The sequence below is a fragment of the Balaenoptera physalus genome (genome assembly GCF_965194825.1).
Source record: "Balaenoptera physalus genome assembly, chromosome: 3".
Classification (NCBI taxonomy): domain Eukaryota; kingdom Metazoa; phylum Chordata; class Mammalia; order Artiodactyla; family Balaenopteridae; genus Balaenoptera; species Balaenoptera physalus.
The window spans coordinates 16,973,785-16,987,120 of NC_138890.1; the positions used below are offsets into that span (position 1 = coordinate 16,973,785).

General features: G+C 55.3%; 1 protein-coding gene across 1 annotated transcript in view; it reads right to left on the minus strand.

Moving 5' to 3' along the window:
- Positions 1-4,495: 4,495 nt before the first annotated feature.
- OBSCN (obscurin, cytoskeletal calmodulin and titin-interacting RhoGEF) overlaps positions 4,496-13,336 on the minus strand; it is a 156,118-nt gene continuing 147,277 nt past the window's right edge. The window contains exons 98-114 of the mRNA XM_082455093.1: positions 13,049-13,221; positions 12,932-12,958; positions 12,026-12,178; positions 11,891-11,936; positions 11,679-11,756; positions 9,324-11,355; positions 8,635-8,715; positions 8,212-8,322; positions 7,870-8,037; positions 7,006-7,128; positions 6,616-6,831; positions 6,322-6,406; positions 5,827-6,066; positions 5,361-5,584; positions 5,145-5,220; positions 4,859-5,008; positions 4,496-4,758 (exon numbers count right to left, since the gene is read on the minus strand). Of these exons, the coding sequence (XP_082311219.1) occupies positions 4,581-4,758; positions 4,859-5,008; positions 5,145-5,220; positions 5,361-5,584; positions 5,827-6,066; positions 6,322-6,406; positions 6,616-6,831; positions 7,006-7,128; positions 7,870-8,037; positions 8,212-8,322; positions 8,635-8,715; positions 9,324-11,355; positions 11,679-11,756; positions 11,891-11,936; positions 12,026-12,178; positions 12,932-12,958; positions 13,049-13,221 (4,161 nt within the window). The 3' untranslated portion in view covers positions 4,496-4,580. The remainder of the gene's footprint in view (positions 4,759-4,858; positions 5,009-5,144; positions 5,221-5,360; positions 5,585-5,826; positions 6,067-6,321; positions 6,407-6,615; positions 6,832-7,005; positions 7,129-7,869; positions 8,038-8,211; positions 8,323-8,634; positions 8,716-9,323; positions 11,356-11,678; positions 11,757-11,890; positions 11,937-12,025; positions 12,179-12,931; positions 12,959-13,048; positions 13,222-13,336) is intronic.

A 13,336-nucleotide genomic window follows, 5' to 3' on the forward strand; every position in this document is an offset into this window, starting at 1 on the left:
AAATTTTTTAAAGATTGAAATCATGCAAAGTATCTTTTCCAATCACAAAGGAATAAAATTAGAAATCGATAGTAGAAGAAAGAGAAAAACTGGAAAATTCACAAATATATGGAAATTGAACAAAACATTCTTAAACAACCAATGGGTCAAAAAAGGAATCAAAAGTGAAATGAGAAAATATATTGAGACAAATGAAAATGTAAATGCAACATACCAAAACATATGGAATGCAGCAAAAGCAGTGCCAAGGGGGAGGTTTATAGGTGTAAACACTTACACTAAAAAAGAATGAAGCTCTCAAATCAACAACCTATATTTTCTCCTTAAAGTACTAGAAAATGAAGATCAAACTAAACCTCAAGCTAGAAGAAGGGAGGAAATAAGAGCAAAAATAAATGAGATAGAGAATATAAAAACAATAGAAAAAAATGAAATAAAGACTTTAAAAAAAAAAAAAGATAAAATTGACAAACCCTAAGATAGACTAAGAAAATAAAGAGTGAAGACAAAAAATCAGAAATGAAGAGGGGACATTACAAATGATACCAAGGAAATTAAAAGGATTATAAGATAATACTATGAACAATTGTACAAAACAAACTGGATGATCTAGAAAAATAGATAAATTCCTAGAAACACACAACCTACTGAATCATGAAGAACTAGAAAATCTGATCAGACCTGTAACTAGTAAGGAGATTGAATCAGTAATCAAAAACCTCTGAAGGAAGAAAAAAAACAAAAACAGAACCACATGGCTTCACTGGTGAATACTAGCAAACATTTAAAGAAGGATTAAAACAAATTCTCCATTAACTTCCAAAAAATGAAGAGGAGAGAACACTCTCAAACTCATTCTATGAGGCCAGCATTAATTTGATATAAAAGGCAGACAAAAGCACCACAGGAGAGCTGCAGACCAATATCCCTGATGAATACTGATGCAATAATCCTCAGCAAGATACTAGCAAACTGAATTCAACAGTACATTAAAAGGATTATACACTAGACCAAGTGGGACTCATTCTTGGAATGAAAGGATGGTTTAACATTCACAAACTGATCCATCCCTAAATTAATATAATGTAGGGAGGAAAAACATGTGATCATCTTAATGCAGAAAAACCATTTGACAAAATTCAACACCTTTTCATGATAAAAAAAAAAAAAGGCCAACAACAACAAAGTAGGAATAGAAGGAAACTACCTCAACATAATAACAGTGATATATGAAAAACCCACAGTGAACATCATACTCAATGATGAAAGACTGAAAGTTTTTCCCTCTAAGATCAGGAACAAGACAAGGATTCCCACTTTCACCACTTCTATTCAACATGGTACTAGAAGTTCTAGCCAGAGCAATTAGGTAAGCAAAATAAATAAAATTAATCCAAATTGGAAAGAAAGAAATAAAATTATCTCCATTTGCAAATGATAAGATCTTATATGTAAGGAACCCTAAAGATTCCACAAAAAGATCTGTTAGAGCTAATACATGAATTCAGCAAAGTAGCAGGATACAAAGTCAACACACAACAATCTGTTGCATTTCTATACAGTAACAATGAACAATCTGAAAAGAAAATTATGGAAACATTCAGTTTACAGTGGCATCAAAAAGAATAAAATACTTAGGAATAAACTTTATCAAGGAGGTGAAAGACTGTACAATGAAAACTAAAAAAACCTTGTTGAAATAAAGAAGACATAAATAACTGGAAACATATCCAATATTCATCGATTGAAAGATCTTATATTTTTAAAATGTCAGTAATGCCCAAAGCAATCGACAGATTCGATTCAACCCCTATCAGTATCCCAATGACATTTTTTTTGCAGAAAATAAGAAAACCTATCCTAAAATCCAATGGCAGTTAAGGGACCCCAATAGGTAAAGCAATCTTGAAAAAGAACAAAGCTAGAGGATTCACACATCCTGGTTTCAAAACTTACTGAAAATCTACAGTAATCAGAACAGTGTGGTACTGGCATAAAGACAGACACATACACCAATGGATTAAAATAGAGAGCCCAGAAATAGACTCTTGCATATATAGTCAAATGACTTTTGACAAGGGTGCCAAGACCATTCAGTGGGGAAAGAACAGTCTTTCCAACAAATGATACTGGGAAAACTGGATATCCTCATGCAAAAGAATGAAGTTGGACCCTTACTGAACACCATATACAAAAATTAATTCAAAATGGACCTAAGACCTAAGTGTAAGACCTAAAACTATAAAACTCTTAGGAGAAAACATTTAGGGTGAAATCTTCTTGTCATTGAACTTGGTAATTATTTATTGACTATGGTACAAAAGTTGTAAGCAACAAAAGACAACATAGACAAATTGGACTTTAGGTAAATCTTTAAAAATTTGTGCATCACATGATAATATCAACAAAGTAAATTGGCAATCCACAGAATGGAAGAGAATATTTGCAAATCATACATCTAAAGAATTAATATCTAAAATATATAAAAAATTCCTAAAACTCAACAACAACACAAACCACACGATTCAAATATGGGCAAAGGAGTTGAATAGATTATTTCTCCAAAGAAGATATACAAATGGCCAATAAATTCATGAAAGGTTCTCCGTATCACTGATCACTAGGGAAATGCAAATCAAAACTATGATGAGATACTACCTCACACCTATTAGAATGGCCTACTATCAAAAAAAAAAAACAAACAGAAAACAACAGATGTTGATGAGGATGTAGAGAAGCTGAAAACCTTCTGTGCTGTTGGAGGGAAAGTAAAATGATACAACCAATGTGGAAAACCCTAGGGAGTTCCCTCAAAAAATTAAAAATGTAATTACTATATGACCCAGCAATTCCACTTCTGGGTATATAATCAAAAGGATTGAAAGCAGGGTCTAGAAGAGATAAATGTACACTATGTTCATAGCAGCAACATTCACACCAGCTAAAACATGGAAGCAACCCAAGTGTACATCGATGAATAAGTGAAATGTGGTATATACATACAATGGAATATTATTCAGCCTTCAAAAGCAAGGAAATTCTGCCATATGCTATAACATGGATGGATCTTGAGGACCTTATGCTAAGCGAATAAGCCAGTCACAAAAGGACAAATACTGTATGATTCCACTTACACGAGATACCTAGAGTAGTCAAATTCATAGAGACAGAAAGTAGAATGGTGGGTGCCAGGGGCAGAGGAGAGGGGAGAATGGCGAGTTAGTGTTTAATGGATATAAAATTTCAGTTTTATGAGATGAAAAGAGTTCTGGGGCTGAATGGTGGTGATGGTTGCAATCATTATGAATATATAACTACCGAACTGTACTCTTAAAACACTTAAGATGATAAATTTATTACTACAAAAATAAAATTGAAGAAAAAAATTATCTATCAAGCCATGAAACAACTGGAGGAGCCTTAAATTATTACTAAGTGAAAGAAGCCAATCTGAAAAGTCTATATACCGTATGATTCCAACCATATGACATTCTGGAAGAGGCAAAACTATGGAGATAGTTAAAAAGAAAAACAAAAACAAAAATCCTTTCAGCGGTTGCCAGGGGTTAAGAGAGAGGGAGGGATGAATAGGTAGAGCACCGAGGATAGGAGAGTGGTGTGGAGCTGATGATGGGCCAGCGGTGGAGCCACGTTGGGGGGCTGGCGGGGGGGAGGAATGCGGATGGGAAGAGCTAAGGGAGAAGCCTCATTGCTCACAGCAGAACCCTACCAGCCCAAGAGAGCACAGAGCCTGCGCCCACCTTGGCTCCCTTCCCACCTCCATTCCTGCCTTGCCAGGTGAGCCAATGAGGTGGTGGAGAGGGGTCAGATGCTGACGTCGCAATGTAAGGTCGCAGTGCCCAGGACCCAGGTGGTTGGGCTTAAGGATTGGTTGAGTGGCCACGTTTACTGAGTCTGCAGAAGGTTAGTGTGTGTGTGTGGGAGCGGGGCAGGGTGGCAGTTCACTTTTGGAGATGTTCGGTTTTTAGATGAAGTGTTTTGTGTTCAAGTAAGATCTAAGGGGTGGATGTCCAGTGTGCGGACACCGTTGTCTGGAGATGGGGAAAGCGAGGAGGGCTGGATTCACCGGCGTGTCTCCATCACCACGTCTGTGAGACTCGCTGAGAACTAAGAGGGTAGTGTCTGCTGTCCACGCGCTCCAGCTTGAGCTCCTCCCCCACCCCAGGAATGGTGCTGTGGTGGAGCAAGTCGGAATCCTTGATACGTGCCCACAATCGGGTTTTCCCAGCAAACTACCTGGGCTTGTGTCCATGTCTGATGCAGCACTGACACGGTTAGTAGAAACGCACACACCCGCAAGAGCATGGAGCTGCCTCCACATTGAACTGGTCCAGAGGGCTCTAGTCCTAATGAAGTCTTTGCGGGCACACAGCCGGGACAGAGAAGGGCAGTTCTACCCTCCCCCAAACACCAGGAAGGTGGCAGGGCCCTCACCCCTTCCCTCAAACAAAATAATGAAACAGAGAGCGCCTCATCCAGTTCTGCTTTTTATTGATGTGTGTGTGCATATGAAGGGAGTCCTGAAAGACTGAGAGGTGCGGTCCCGCAGGGCCAGGCGTTCAGTGCACCTGGGCCAGGTTGTGTTTTTTGTACAGCAGCGCCCGCCTCTTCTCGCGCTCTCTCACGAAGGCGCGCAGACTTGCGGTGGGGAAGGTCACGGCCGCAGGCTGGGAGCTGGTGGGGCCCTCCTCGGTCAGCCACGGGCACTGCAGGCACCTGGACGCGCTTGGGCGGCCCCTGGAGCGCGCGGGAGGGTGGCGTTAGCCGTGCTCCCGCCCTCGGCGGGCAGGTCAGGTCATAGGGGGGTGGGCCAGGCAGGATAGGTGGGGGTGCCTACCAGGGCTGCGCGCACAGCGTGCTTCGGAGGAAGGCCACAGCGCCCCCGGACAGCCCCGCGTAGCAGCGGCTCAGCTGGATGAGCCCTTTGCGCAGGCCTTTCTGCAGGTCTCGCGTTCCCTCGCTGCTCACCGGGTACTCAGCGCTCAACCTGAGTGGGTGGGGGTCAAGTGACTGAGGTCACCCTCAATGGATGGGAGTCACAGGGGCCTTGGGTCACCCTCAGTGGACCCCAGGCCTGCCCTTCCAGCCAGCCCTCCCAGCCCACAGGGCACGTGGAGACTTACATAATGAAGGCCGTGACACCTATGGCCCAGATGTCGGTCTGCGCGATGGCACCCTGGCCCTCTAGGAGCTCCGGAGCTGGGGACGGCATGGGTGGGGGTCACAGGTGAGGGGCTGGGTGTTTGCGGTGGAGCAGGCAGGGAGACAGGGCTGGGGGAAGGGCTTGCTCCTGGCGCACCCCTCCCCCAGATCAGGCTTGGTGTCTGCGCCCTGCGCACCCATGGTCTCCACGTAGTCCTTGAAACTCTCCGAGGGCAGGACCCTCTCCTGGGCGGAGCTCTGGGCGTTTCCAAAGTCGATGACCTTGAGCAGGTTGTACTCTGTGACAATCATGTTCTCAGACCTGAGGTCTAGATGCAGGATACCCTGGGCGTGCAGGTACTGGGCAGCACTTAGCATCTGCCACAGATAGTCCTTCACCTCTGATTCCGAGTAGGAGGACCTGGGGGCAGAGGGCCAGTTAAGGGGCACGTGGGGAGGGGCACCCAGGCTTTGTCCACAGCCGAGGGGCCACGGGCAAGCACCAGACTTCCCTGCTGGGCTTAGGAGGGAAGGCCCAGCTCTGCTGAGCCACTCTGGTTGGCTGGCCGGTGCAGGCGGGGCCAGGAGGTGGGCCGGAGGTGGACCACAGTGCTGGCGGCCAGGTCCTGAGCCCGGAATCCAGGCCAGGCCCTGCCCTCTCACCTCTCGGCCAGACAAGGGAGCAGCTCAGGCCCAGAGCACAGCTCTAGGATGAGGACCAGGTGTCGGGGGCTGAGGTAGGCAGCCTGCAGCTGTGCCAGGTGGGGGTGGCGCAAGCCCTTGAGGGTCTCGTATTCCCGCAGCACGGCAGTCCTGTCCTCAGGGTGGCAGGGCACGATCTTGGCAGCCAGCACGCGTCCACTGGCCTTCTCCCGGCACTGCCGCACCACGCTGAAGCGGCCCCTAGGGAGGAAGCACGGGCCAGGCTGGTGAGGAGCCAGCCCGCCTGGTGGCCCAGGCCGGACCCCACTCTCCCTCCCAATCTCAGAGAAGCAAGCCCAGGGGGGAGGTCCAGGACGGGGTGGCAGATGCGCTGAGGCAAATGCAGGTGAAAGTGATCAGAGGGGAGAGAGGATGGGGCTGGGGTGGGAGCCTGAAGAGCTAGTGGGGCGGAGGAGGCCATGATGCTGCCACACGCTCTCCCCAGAGGGCCCGCACCTTCGGATCTGTGTCTGGAAGGCGAAGGTCTGCATGCTGGGGAGGGCCTGGGCTGGCCCGGAGGCACCGCTCTCCTCTTCAGAGGCTGTGGGAAGGGGAAGCCGATGACTGGCGGAGGGCACCCCCGCAGCCCCATCTCCCCCAGCCTTTTCTCCTATCACCCCTTCCCAGGCAACCTGACAGGGGGGCCCTCTTTGAACCCCCGAACACTCTGACCTCTCATTCCTCAGGCCATTTGTGGGTGGGGGGGCCTAGCAGGCAGAACCAACCATGCCAAGTGAGTGTGTGACTCCCTGAAGTGGCACGGCGCATTCCGCAGAGCCCTGCAGAGTGGCTCACCCAGGTGGCTGGGCCCTCCCAGGAGGACCTGCTCCGAGGGGCTGCTGTAGGGGCCCATGCCCGCCTTGCTGACACAGGCCGTCCGGAAGGTGTACACCCCGCCCCGAGAAAGCTTGCCAGTGAGGTAGCAGCAGTCAAAGATGTCCGAGGCCAGCGTGTTCCAGCTGCCACCTGGGCCACACAGGAGCGGGTGAGAGGCAGCCCAAGGCCTCCCCACTCCGTGTCAGGGTGGAGAGGCCTGCGCAGGCCACCCAGGGGCGCAGAGCAGCCAGGCGCTTCCCCACGATCCCCCCACAGCGACCCTGGGGTCCCCCAGGATGTGAGGATTCAGGAGTGGCCCCATACCTTCCAGGCTGCACTGCACGATATAGGTCACAGGGCCATACGACTCCACAGGCTTCCAGACCAGCAGCACCCCGTCCGCATACACCTCCCCGATGTCGGGGCGTGGGGAGGAAGAGGGGCGCTCTGCAGGGCCCACAGTCAGCAATCTGAGGCGGGCTCCCAGGAGCTCTCTAATGAAGCTCTGAGCCCCAGCCAGCCCTGCCTCGTCCTCCTGCACCCTGCTGCCAGGCCCCTGAGCCCACCCTCACTTGGTCCAGTTCATTCAGAGGTCCTTTCCAATGCTGACTAGTAGGAGGGGCTCAGCGCCTCTCCTCTGAGGGACCTCAGGAGGTGTCTGCTCTACCCAACCCCGCCAGCCTCCCCTCCCACTGGTGCCCACCCAGGAACCCCATGGAATGGCCCTTGCTCACAGCCCGCCACCAATCCCAGGCTCTAGTCAGAGGGGCCTCTACTTTGCTGGGCTGTGGTGCAGGGCATGTGGGGGTTCGCCTCCTCTGGGGACCAGGTCAGAGGTCTGAGAGCTAGGCCTGCAGCCTCTGTCTTGGCTCCCCCAGAAACACACCCCAGCGCTGTGTTTTGAGAGCATGGTTTGACTATAATAGAGAAACAAAATGGGAAGCCGCCTCTTCCTGCATTTGCTGGAGAGACAGGGAGGGAGGTACCGTGGGAAACGCAAGGAGAGGAGAGGTGTCAGGGAGAGGGCCTGGCCAGCTCTGTCACCCTTCCTCCTGCGTCCCTCCCGGGAGTCCGGGTCTGCAGAGCCGGTTACCGCCTTCTGTGACCCCTCCAGGCCCCGGTAGTGCCAGGATGCGGATGCCTGGGTGGCGAGCATCACATTCCTTGCGCCCTGCTCGGCCTACGCACCTGCCTTCCGGAGAATGGCTGTGGTGGCCGCCGTCCCCAGCGCGTTGCACACACTGCACGTGTACACGCCCAGGTCCTCGGCAGTCACCACCAGGATGGTCAGAAGCTGGAAGTTCTTGAGCGTGGAGGAGATGAGGAGGCGGCTGCTGCTCTCAAGAAGAGCCCCATCTGCAGCAGGATAGAGTGGACCTCGAGAGAAGCTCCCAACAGGTGCCCTGCCTCGTGGTCACACCCAGGGCCCACACCCTGTCTGAGCCTCAGTTTCCCTCTGTACAGTGAGAGTAATGCCCTACAGGAGCACCCGCTGCCTCCCTGACCCTCAGCCTCAGGAGAGCTCTTTACCTTTACTCCAGGTGGCCTGTGCAACTGGCTGGGCCGACACCTGGCAGGCCAGAGTCACAGATTGGCCCAGGACCACCATCTCATCCGAGAGCTCCCTTAGGAACGATGGTGCTGGGGAAGGGAGGTGAGGTGAGCTTTCAGAGGTGACCCTAAGCCTGAGAGCAAGGCCTGGACCCCGCCGTGGGGATACAGATGAGCCCCACCCCCAACCGGCTCATCTCCAACACCAGCGCCTACTCCAGGAAGGCTTCCAGGACTGCAGGGCCGTGACTGCTGGGGCGCCAGAGTCCCCCGCTGTGTACTCAAGCCCCCATGGATTGCAGGGCTTCCCTCCGCCCTGCACGGTCTTGGCAGGGTTCCCTTTCCCCACAGTAAGGTCCCTTGGGCTGCAGTGGGGGCCCAGCCCCTGGGCAGTGTACCCACCTTGGTCTCTGCTCTTCAGGCCTGATAGGCGGAAGGAAGCTAGGCCTGCCTTCTTCCTGGGGGGGCCTTCCTTCTCCAGACCTGCAGTAAGGAAGTGGCCATGAGAGGTCACACATTAGGGGCCTGGCTCCTCTGGGAGCATGGGAGGAAGGCTCTGGGGCCACTTGTGGCCAACTGTGGGATTCCCATGTGGCAGAAAAGCCCAGATCCCAGGGGGTCTTATTGAAAACGAGCTACATCTGCTGCAGAGGGCACCACCCTCCCTACCCCATCAGCATCAGCCCATCCTAGGCAGGGCCACCACGGGCAGGTAAGGGCAGCAGCTCAAGGGGCCACAGGTGCCTGGGGAGGCCCGGCTGAGGGCTCTGGGGTCAGGGAGGGCCCAGGGGTCAGGGATCAGGGAGGGCTGGTCTGGTTCCTACTTCCGCAGGGGTATAACTGCAGTTGAATTACAACTGGGTCTCACATGCACATGGGGAGGGATCGAAGCTGCAAAGGTGACCTCGAAAACAAGCCACTGTGTCCCAGGAGGTGTGGGCAGCACCGGGACAGGGGAGGGGAGCATAAGATGGAGGGCTTCCTGCATCACTCAGGTGAGCTCCTGAGCTGTCCTTTTGGACAAGGAGCCCCAAGGTGCAGAGTGGGGAACAGGGATGTGCCCTGTCCTGGGGCAGGGTCGGGGTAGTAACCTGCAGGCCTGCCCCTCAGGAGGCGGGAGATATGGGCCACCGAGGCCCTCACTCTCCGGCGTAGCCCCAGCTCTGTGGGCTCCTCCAGCAGTGACTGCCTCCCGGGGAAGTGGAAGAGACTGCTGGAAGGGGGTGACCACTTGCGCTTGCTGCCACCAGCAGCCTCCCCGAGCAGGGCCTGCATGTCCTCTGGCTCCTCTGTGATCTCCAGGCTTTCTGGCGGGCCCAGAATACCCGGCCAGGGCCATGTGGCCTCTGGGAGCTCAGCCAGCTCCTCCCCAGCCTCAGACTCGGGGGAGGGTGGCAGCTCTGGCTCCACAGGCTTGGGGACCTTCTTGAAGGTCATGAACTCAAATGGGAGGTATTTGATGTCGTACAGGTCAGACAAATTGAGGTAGGCAGGATCCACCTCCGAGATGTCCAGAGACACAGTGTCAGCCGCTTCCAGGTCCCTGGACAGGTCCCGGATCTGTACGAGCGACACCTGAGAGCCCCCACTTAAGTCTTCCCATGAACTCACCTCCTGGGAGGCCCTCGGGAGGGCCCTGCCACCCTCAGGTAGAGGCACTGTGCTGGCCTGGGGTGGTGGGCTCTCGGCCCCTGCCTCCTCCTCCTCCTCCGAGGACTGAGAGGCGGCCCAGGACATTCTGGCCCACAGGGGGCCCTGACCCAGCATGCCACCAGCATCCCCACCAAAGGCAAAGGTGCCGTATCCCACCACCCCCGCGTAGCCCCCATGGCATCCCAGGGAGAACTTCCGTGTGGTCGCCAGCTCCTGAGGCCGCTGTGGGCTGGGCGAAGACTGGGACAGGCCCTCTGTCTCCTGGGACAGGCCTTCAGTGTCCAAGGAGGGGCTGGGCTCCATGCCCATATGGGAGGCTGGCTCTGGGGGTTTGGGTGGATCAGGCCTCCCGGCAAGAGGGATGTCCTTCAGCCCTCTCTCAGAGTCTGGCTGGGGGTTTGCTTGGGCTGGGGAGAGGGAGGCCTGTGGCTTTCCTGAGAAGAAAGGGCTCGGGGATGTCAAGAAGGGCTCTGTGCAGTGCCCTGGCGGGAAGGAGCCAGGAGGTTGTGGTGCCAAAGCAGCAGGGGTGCCACAGTCCTGGGGGGCAGGACTCCTCTGGGGTTGAAAGAAAGGGGCGGCCTGCCCTCCACAGCTGTCCTGGAATGGCCCCTCTTGCTGACGGGGGCGCCCATCACCGCCGGTGGACGGAAGTAGTCTCAGCCCCTGCAGGGACCCCTCTAGGTGCTCCTCCTCCCTGGCACGTGCATCCCCTCCAGGCATGCTCTCTCCGTGGGCCCCCTGAGGGCTCGAGGGGCCCAGAGCGGAACACTGCCCCTCGCTGCAGGCCTTGGCAGAGGGGCTGGCCGTGTTCAGCCAGTCAAGGTCCAGGGGGCGGCTGAAGCCAGAGGCCTCATGGGCGCTTGCACTGGGCATCTGCAGGGCGGCCTCTAGGGAGGGTGCTTCGGCCATCAGGGTGGCCTGCTCCTCCCTGGCAGCCTGCTCCTCCAGCGCACGGTGCTCCAGCAGTGGCTCTCGAAGGCCGGGCAGGACGCCCGAGAAGTAGCCACCCTTGAGAAGGTGCCGCCGCCGGGCGGGGTGCCGTCTGCTGCCCGCGGACACGCCCCCCAGCTCTGGGCCCTCGCCCACCTGCTGGTAGAACAGGCTTCGGATGACACTCTGCCGGGGCACACAGCCCAGGGCAGCTGGGGGCTGTGCACCCTGGGGCGACGCAGGCAGAGGCGAGGCTGTGGCGGGTGGGCAGGCCTCGGCCTCCTCAGGCAGGCTGGCGGAAGGCCGCAGGAAGCCCCGGGGGTGCAGCAGCGGGGAGTGGGTCACCGGGGAGGGGGGCAGCGACTTGGCCCGGGCAAACGGTGCCAGCTCGTTGTCGGAGGAGGAAGAGCTGCTGGAGGAGGCACTGGCATCACCACGCAGGTGCCGGGCCACCCCGAGGGATGGGCTGTCGGGCGGGCCCTGGAGCAGCTCCGGGATGGAACGCATCACCAGGATGGACTTGTAGCTCATCAGGGAGCGCTGGGGGTGTGGAGGACAGGGGGTCGTCAGCTGGCTGCCCGCTGCCTTCCCAGCTCTCGGTGGGCCCAGAGGGGTGCTCAGGAAATGGTGGGCATTACAAGACGTGGGCCCAGGGCTCTGCCAGTTTGTCCCCGTCTTGGCAGGGATGTTGCATGTTGCCCCACCTCACCCCGGTAGCAAAGACCTGAAATGAAGGATGCCCAGCCCCACTTCCCTGCTCTCCCAGACCCAGACGGGGCATGCACAGCCTCATTCCCCTCTCTGGCCTCCCACCCCCTCCGCACCCCACCCCCTCACCCCCTCCACAGGGCAGCACAGCTCACCTGCCAGCGGCTGCGGGCCAGGAGGAACTTCAGCTGCTTGGTGTTGATGAAGTGGGCCTCCTCCGCAGGCACAGACTTCTGGGGGAGCCCAGGCGAGAGAGGCACGTTGTGGGGAGACCCTGGTGCACCCTGTGGCCCAGGCAGGCCCCCATTCTTCTTGGCCTCAGTTTCCCTCCCCATGAGCCAGGCCAGCCCACGTTCAGCCTACTCACCAGGAACCAAGGGTGGGCAAGGCACTTGGCGGCACTGGGCCGGGCCCTGTGGGGAGAGGAAGGCCGGGATCAGTCCGAGTGGTCACTGGGGCAAGCATGAGGACCTCAGGCAGAGGGAAGGGCGTGTGTACTCACTCCATGGCCTTCTGCAGAGCAGCCTTGATGAAGTCCTGGGCATCCTCAGTGAGGTGGGTGGCCATGGGGCTGCTCCAGGACACCCGCCCTTCCAGGACATTCAGAAGGGTTGCTCGGTCACTCTCGCCAGCAAATGGGGACGAGCAGGTCAGGCTGAAAGCAGAGACGTGACTAGCCTTCAGTCGTGACCTGAATTTCTGGGTCCATGGGAGGCAGGTTGCCAGGACAGGGAGTACTGGGTCTCATGGGGATGGTGGTGGCTGGGGGCTCCCAGCCCTGACTGGAGATGCCTCTTAACACCACTGTCATCCAGCCCTGAGAATCCCAGCATATGTCTCAGATTTGCCCAGAGATCCAGGCTCAGCTTGGAGCTGGGATCCAGGCTAAGCCTGGAGTGGGTACCTGGTCCCAGGCTGGGGTGAGGATCCAGGCTTGGTCTGGGAAAGGGATCAAGGGTCAGCCTGGGGTAGGGATCCAGGCTCAGCCTGGGGCAGAGATCAAGGGTCAGTCTGGAGGGGGCACCTGGCCTTAGCCAGGGGTGGAAGGATCAGGGCTCCACCTGTAGGGGAAATCCAGGCTCAGTCTATACCACCAGCATCCTCAGGGCAGCAATAACTGTTGTAAGGGGGCTCTGGACAAATTACCCATACCCTTTAGGGAAACAGCTCAGTGCTCTGCCCCGTGACCCAGCAGAGCTCCTCTGTGACAGGGTGTGTGTGAAAAGCACTTGGCAGAAACCCCTTATCAGAGTTGGCTGACTGCATGTTCCCAAGATAGTTGCCCCTTAGGTCTCGGGTCTCTGGTCTGAGGAGCAGCCAGCAGTTCAACAGCTTCCCGTGGGCCTGCTGAGGAGGGGTCTGGGCTGGCTTTGGAGGAGACAGCTGACAGGAGCAGGGATCTGCTCACCTGAGGTAGGAGATGACCCCCATGGCCCTGCAGGAAAAAAACCACAGCCGTGAGTCACCCCAGACCTAGCCTGGCGGGGAGGAGGAGGAGGCAGAGAGCGGGTGCCCCCCTACTCACCAGATGTCGGAGGTCTCACTCACAGGGGTCTGCTCGATGATCTCAGGGGCCACAAACTCAGGGGAGCCGTACTTGCTGTACTGCGGCTCTGCCGGGGTGATTTTTTGGGCAAAGCCAAAATCGCAGATTTTAATGTCTTCCCGCGCAGGATGCACCATCAGGATGTTGGGGGGCTGTCAGGCAGAGTCGGGAGTGGGTGAGGCCGTACCCTAAGGAAGTGACTCCCAGGGCTGCCGGGCCTGGGGAGGACACTCAAGGGTCTTTGAGGGGCTGCCCCACAATGATGGT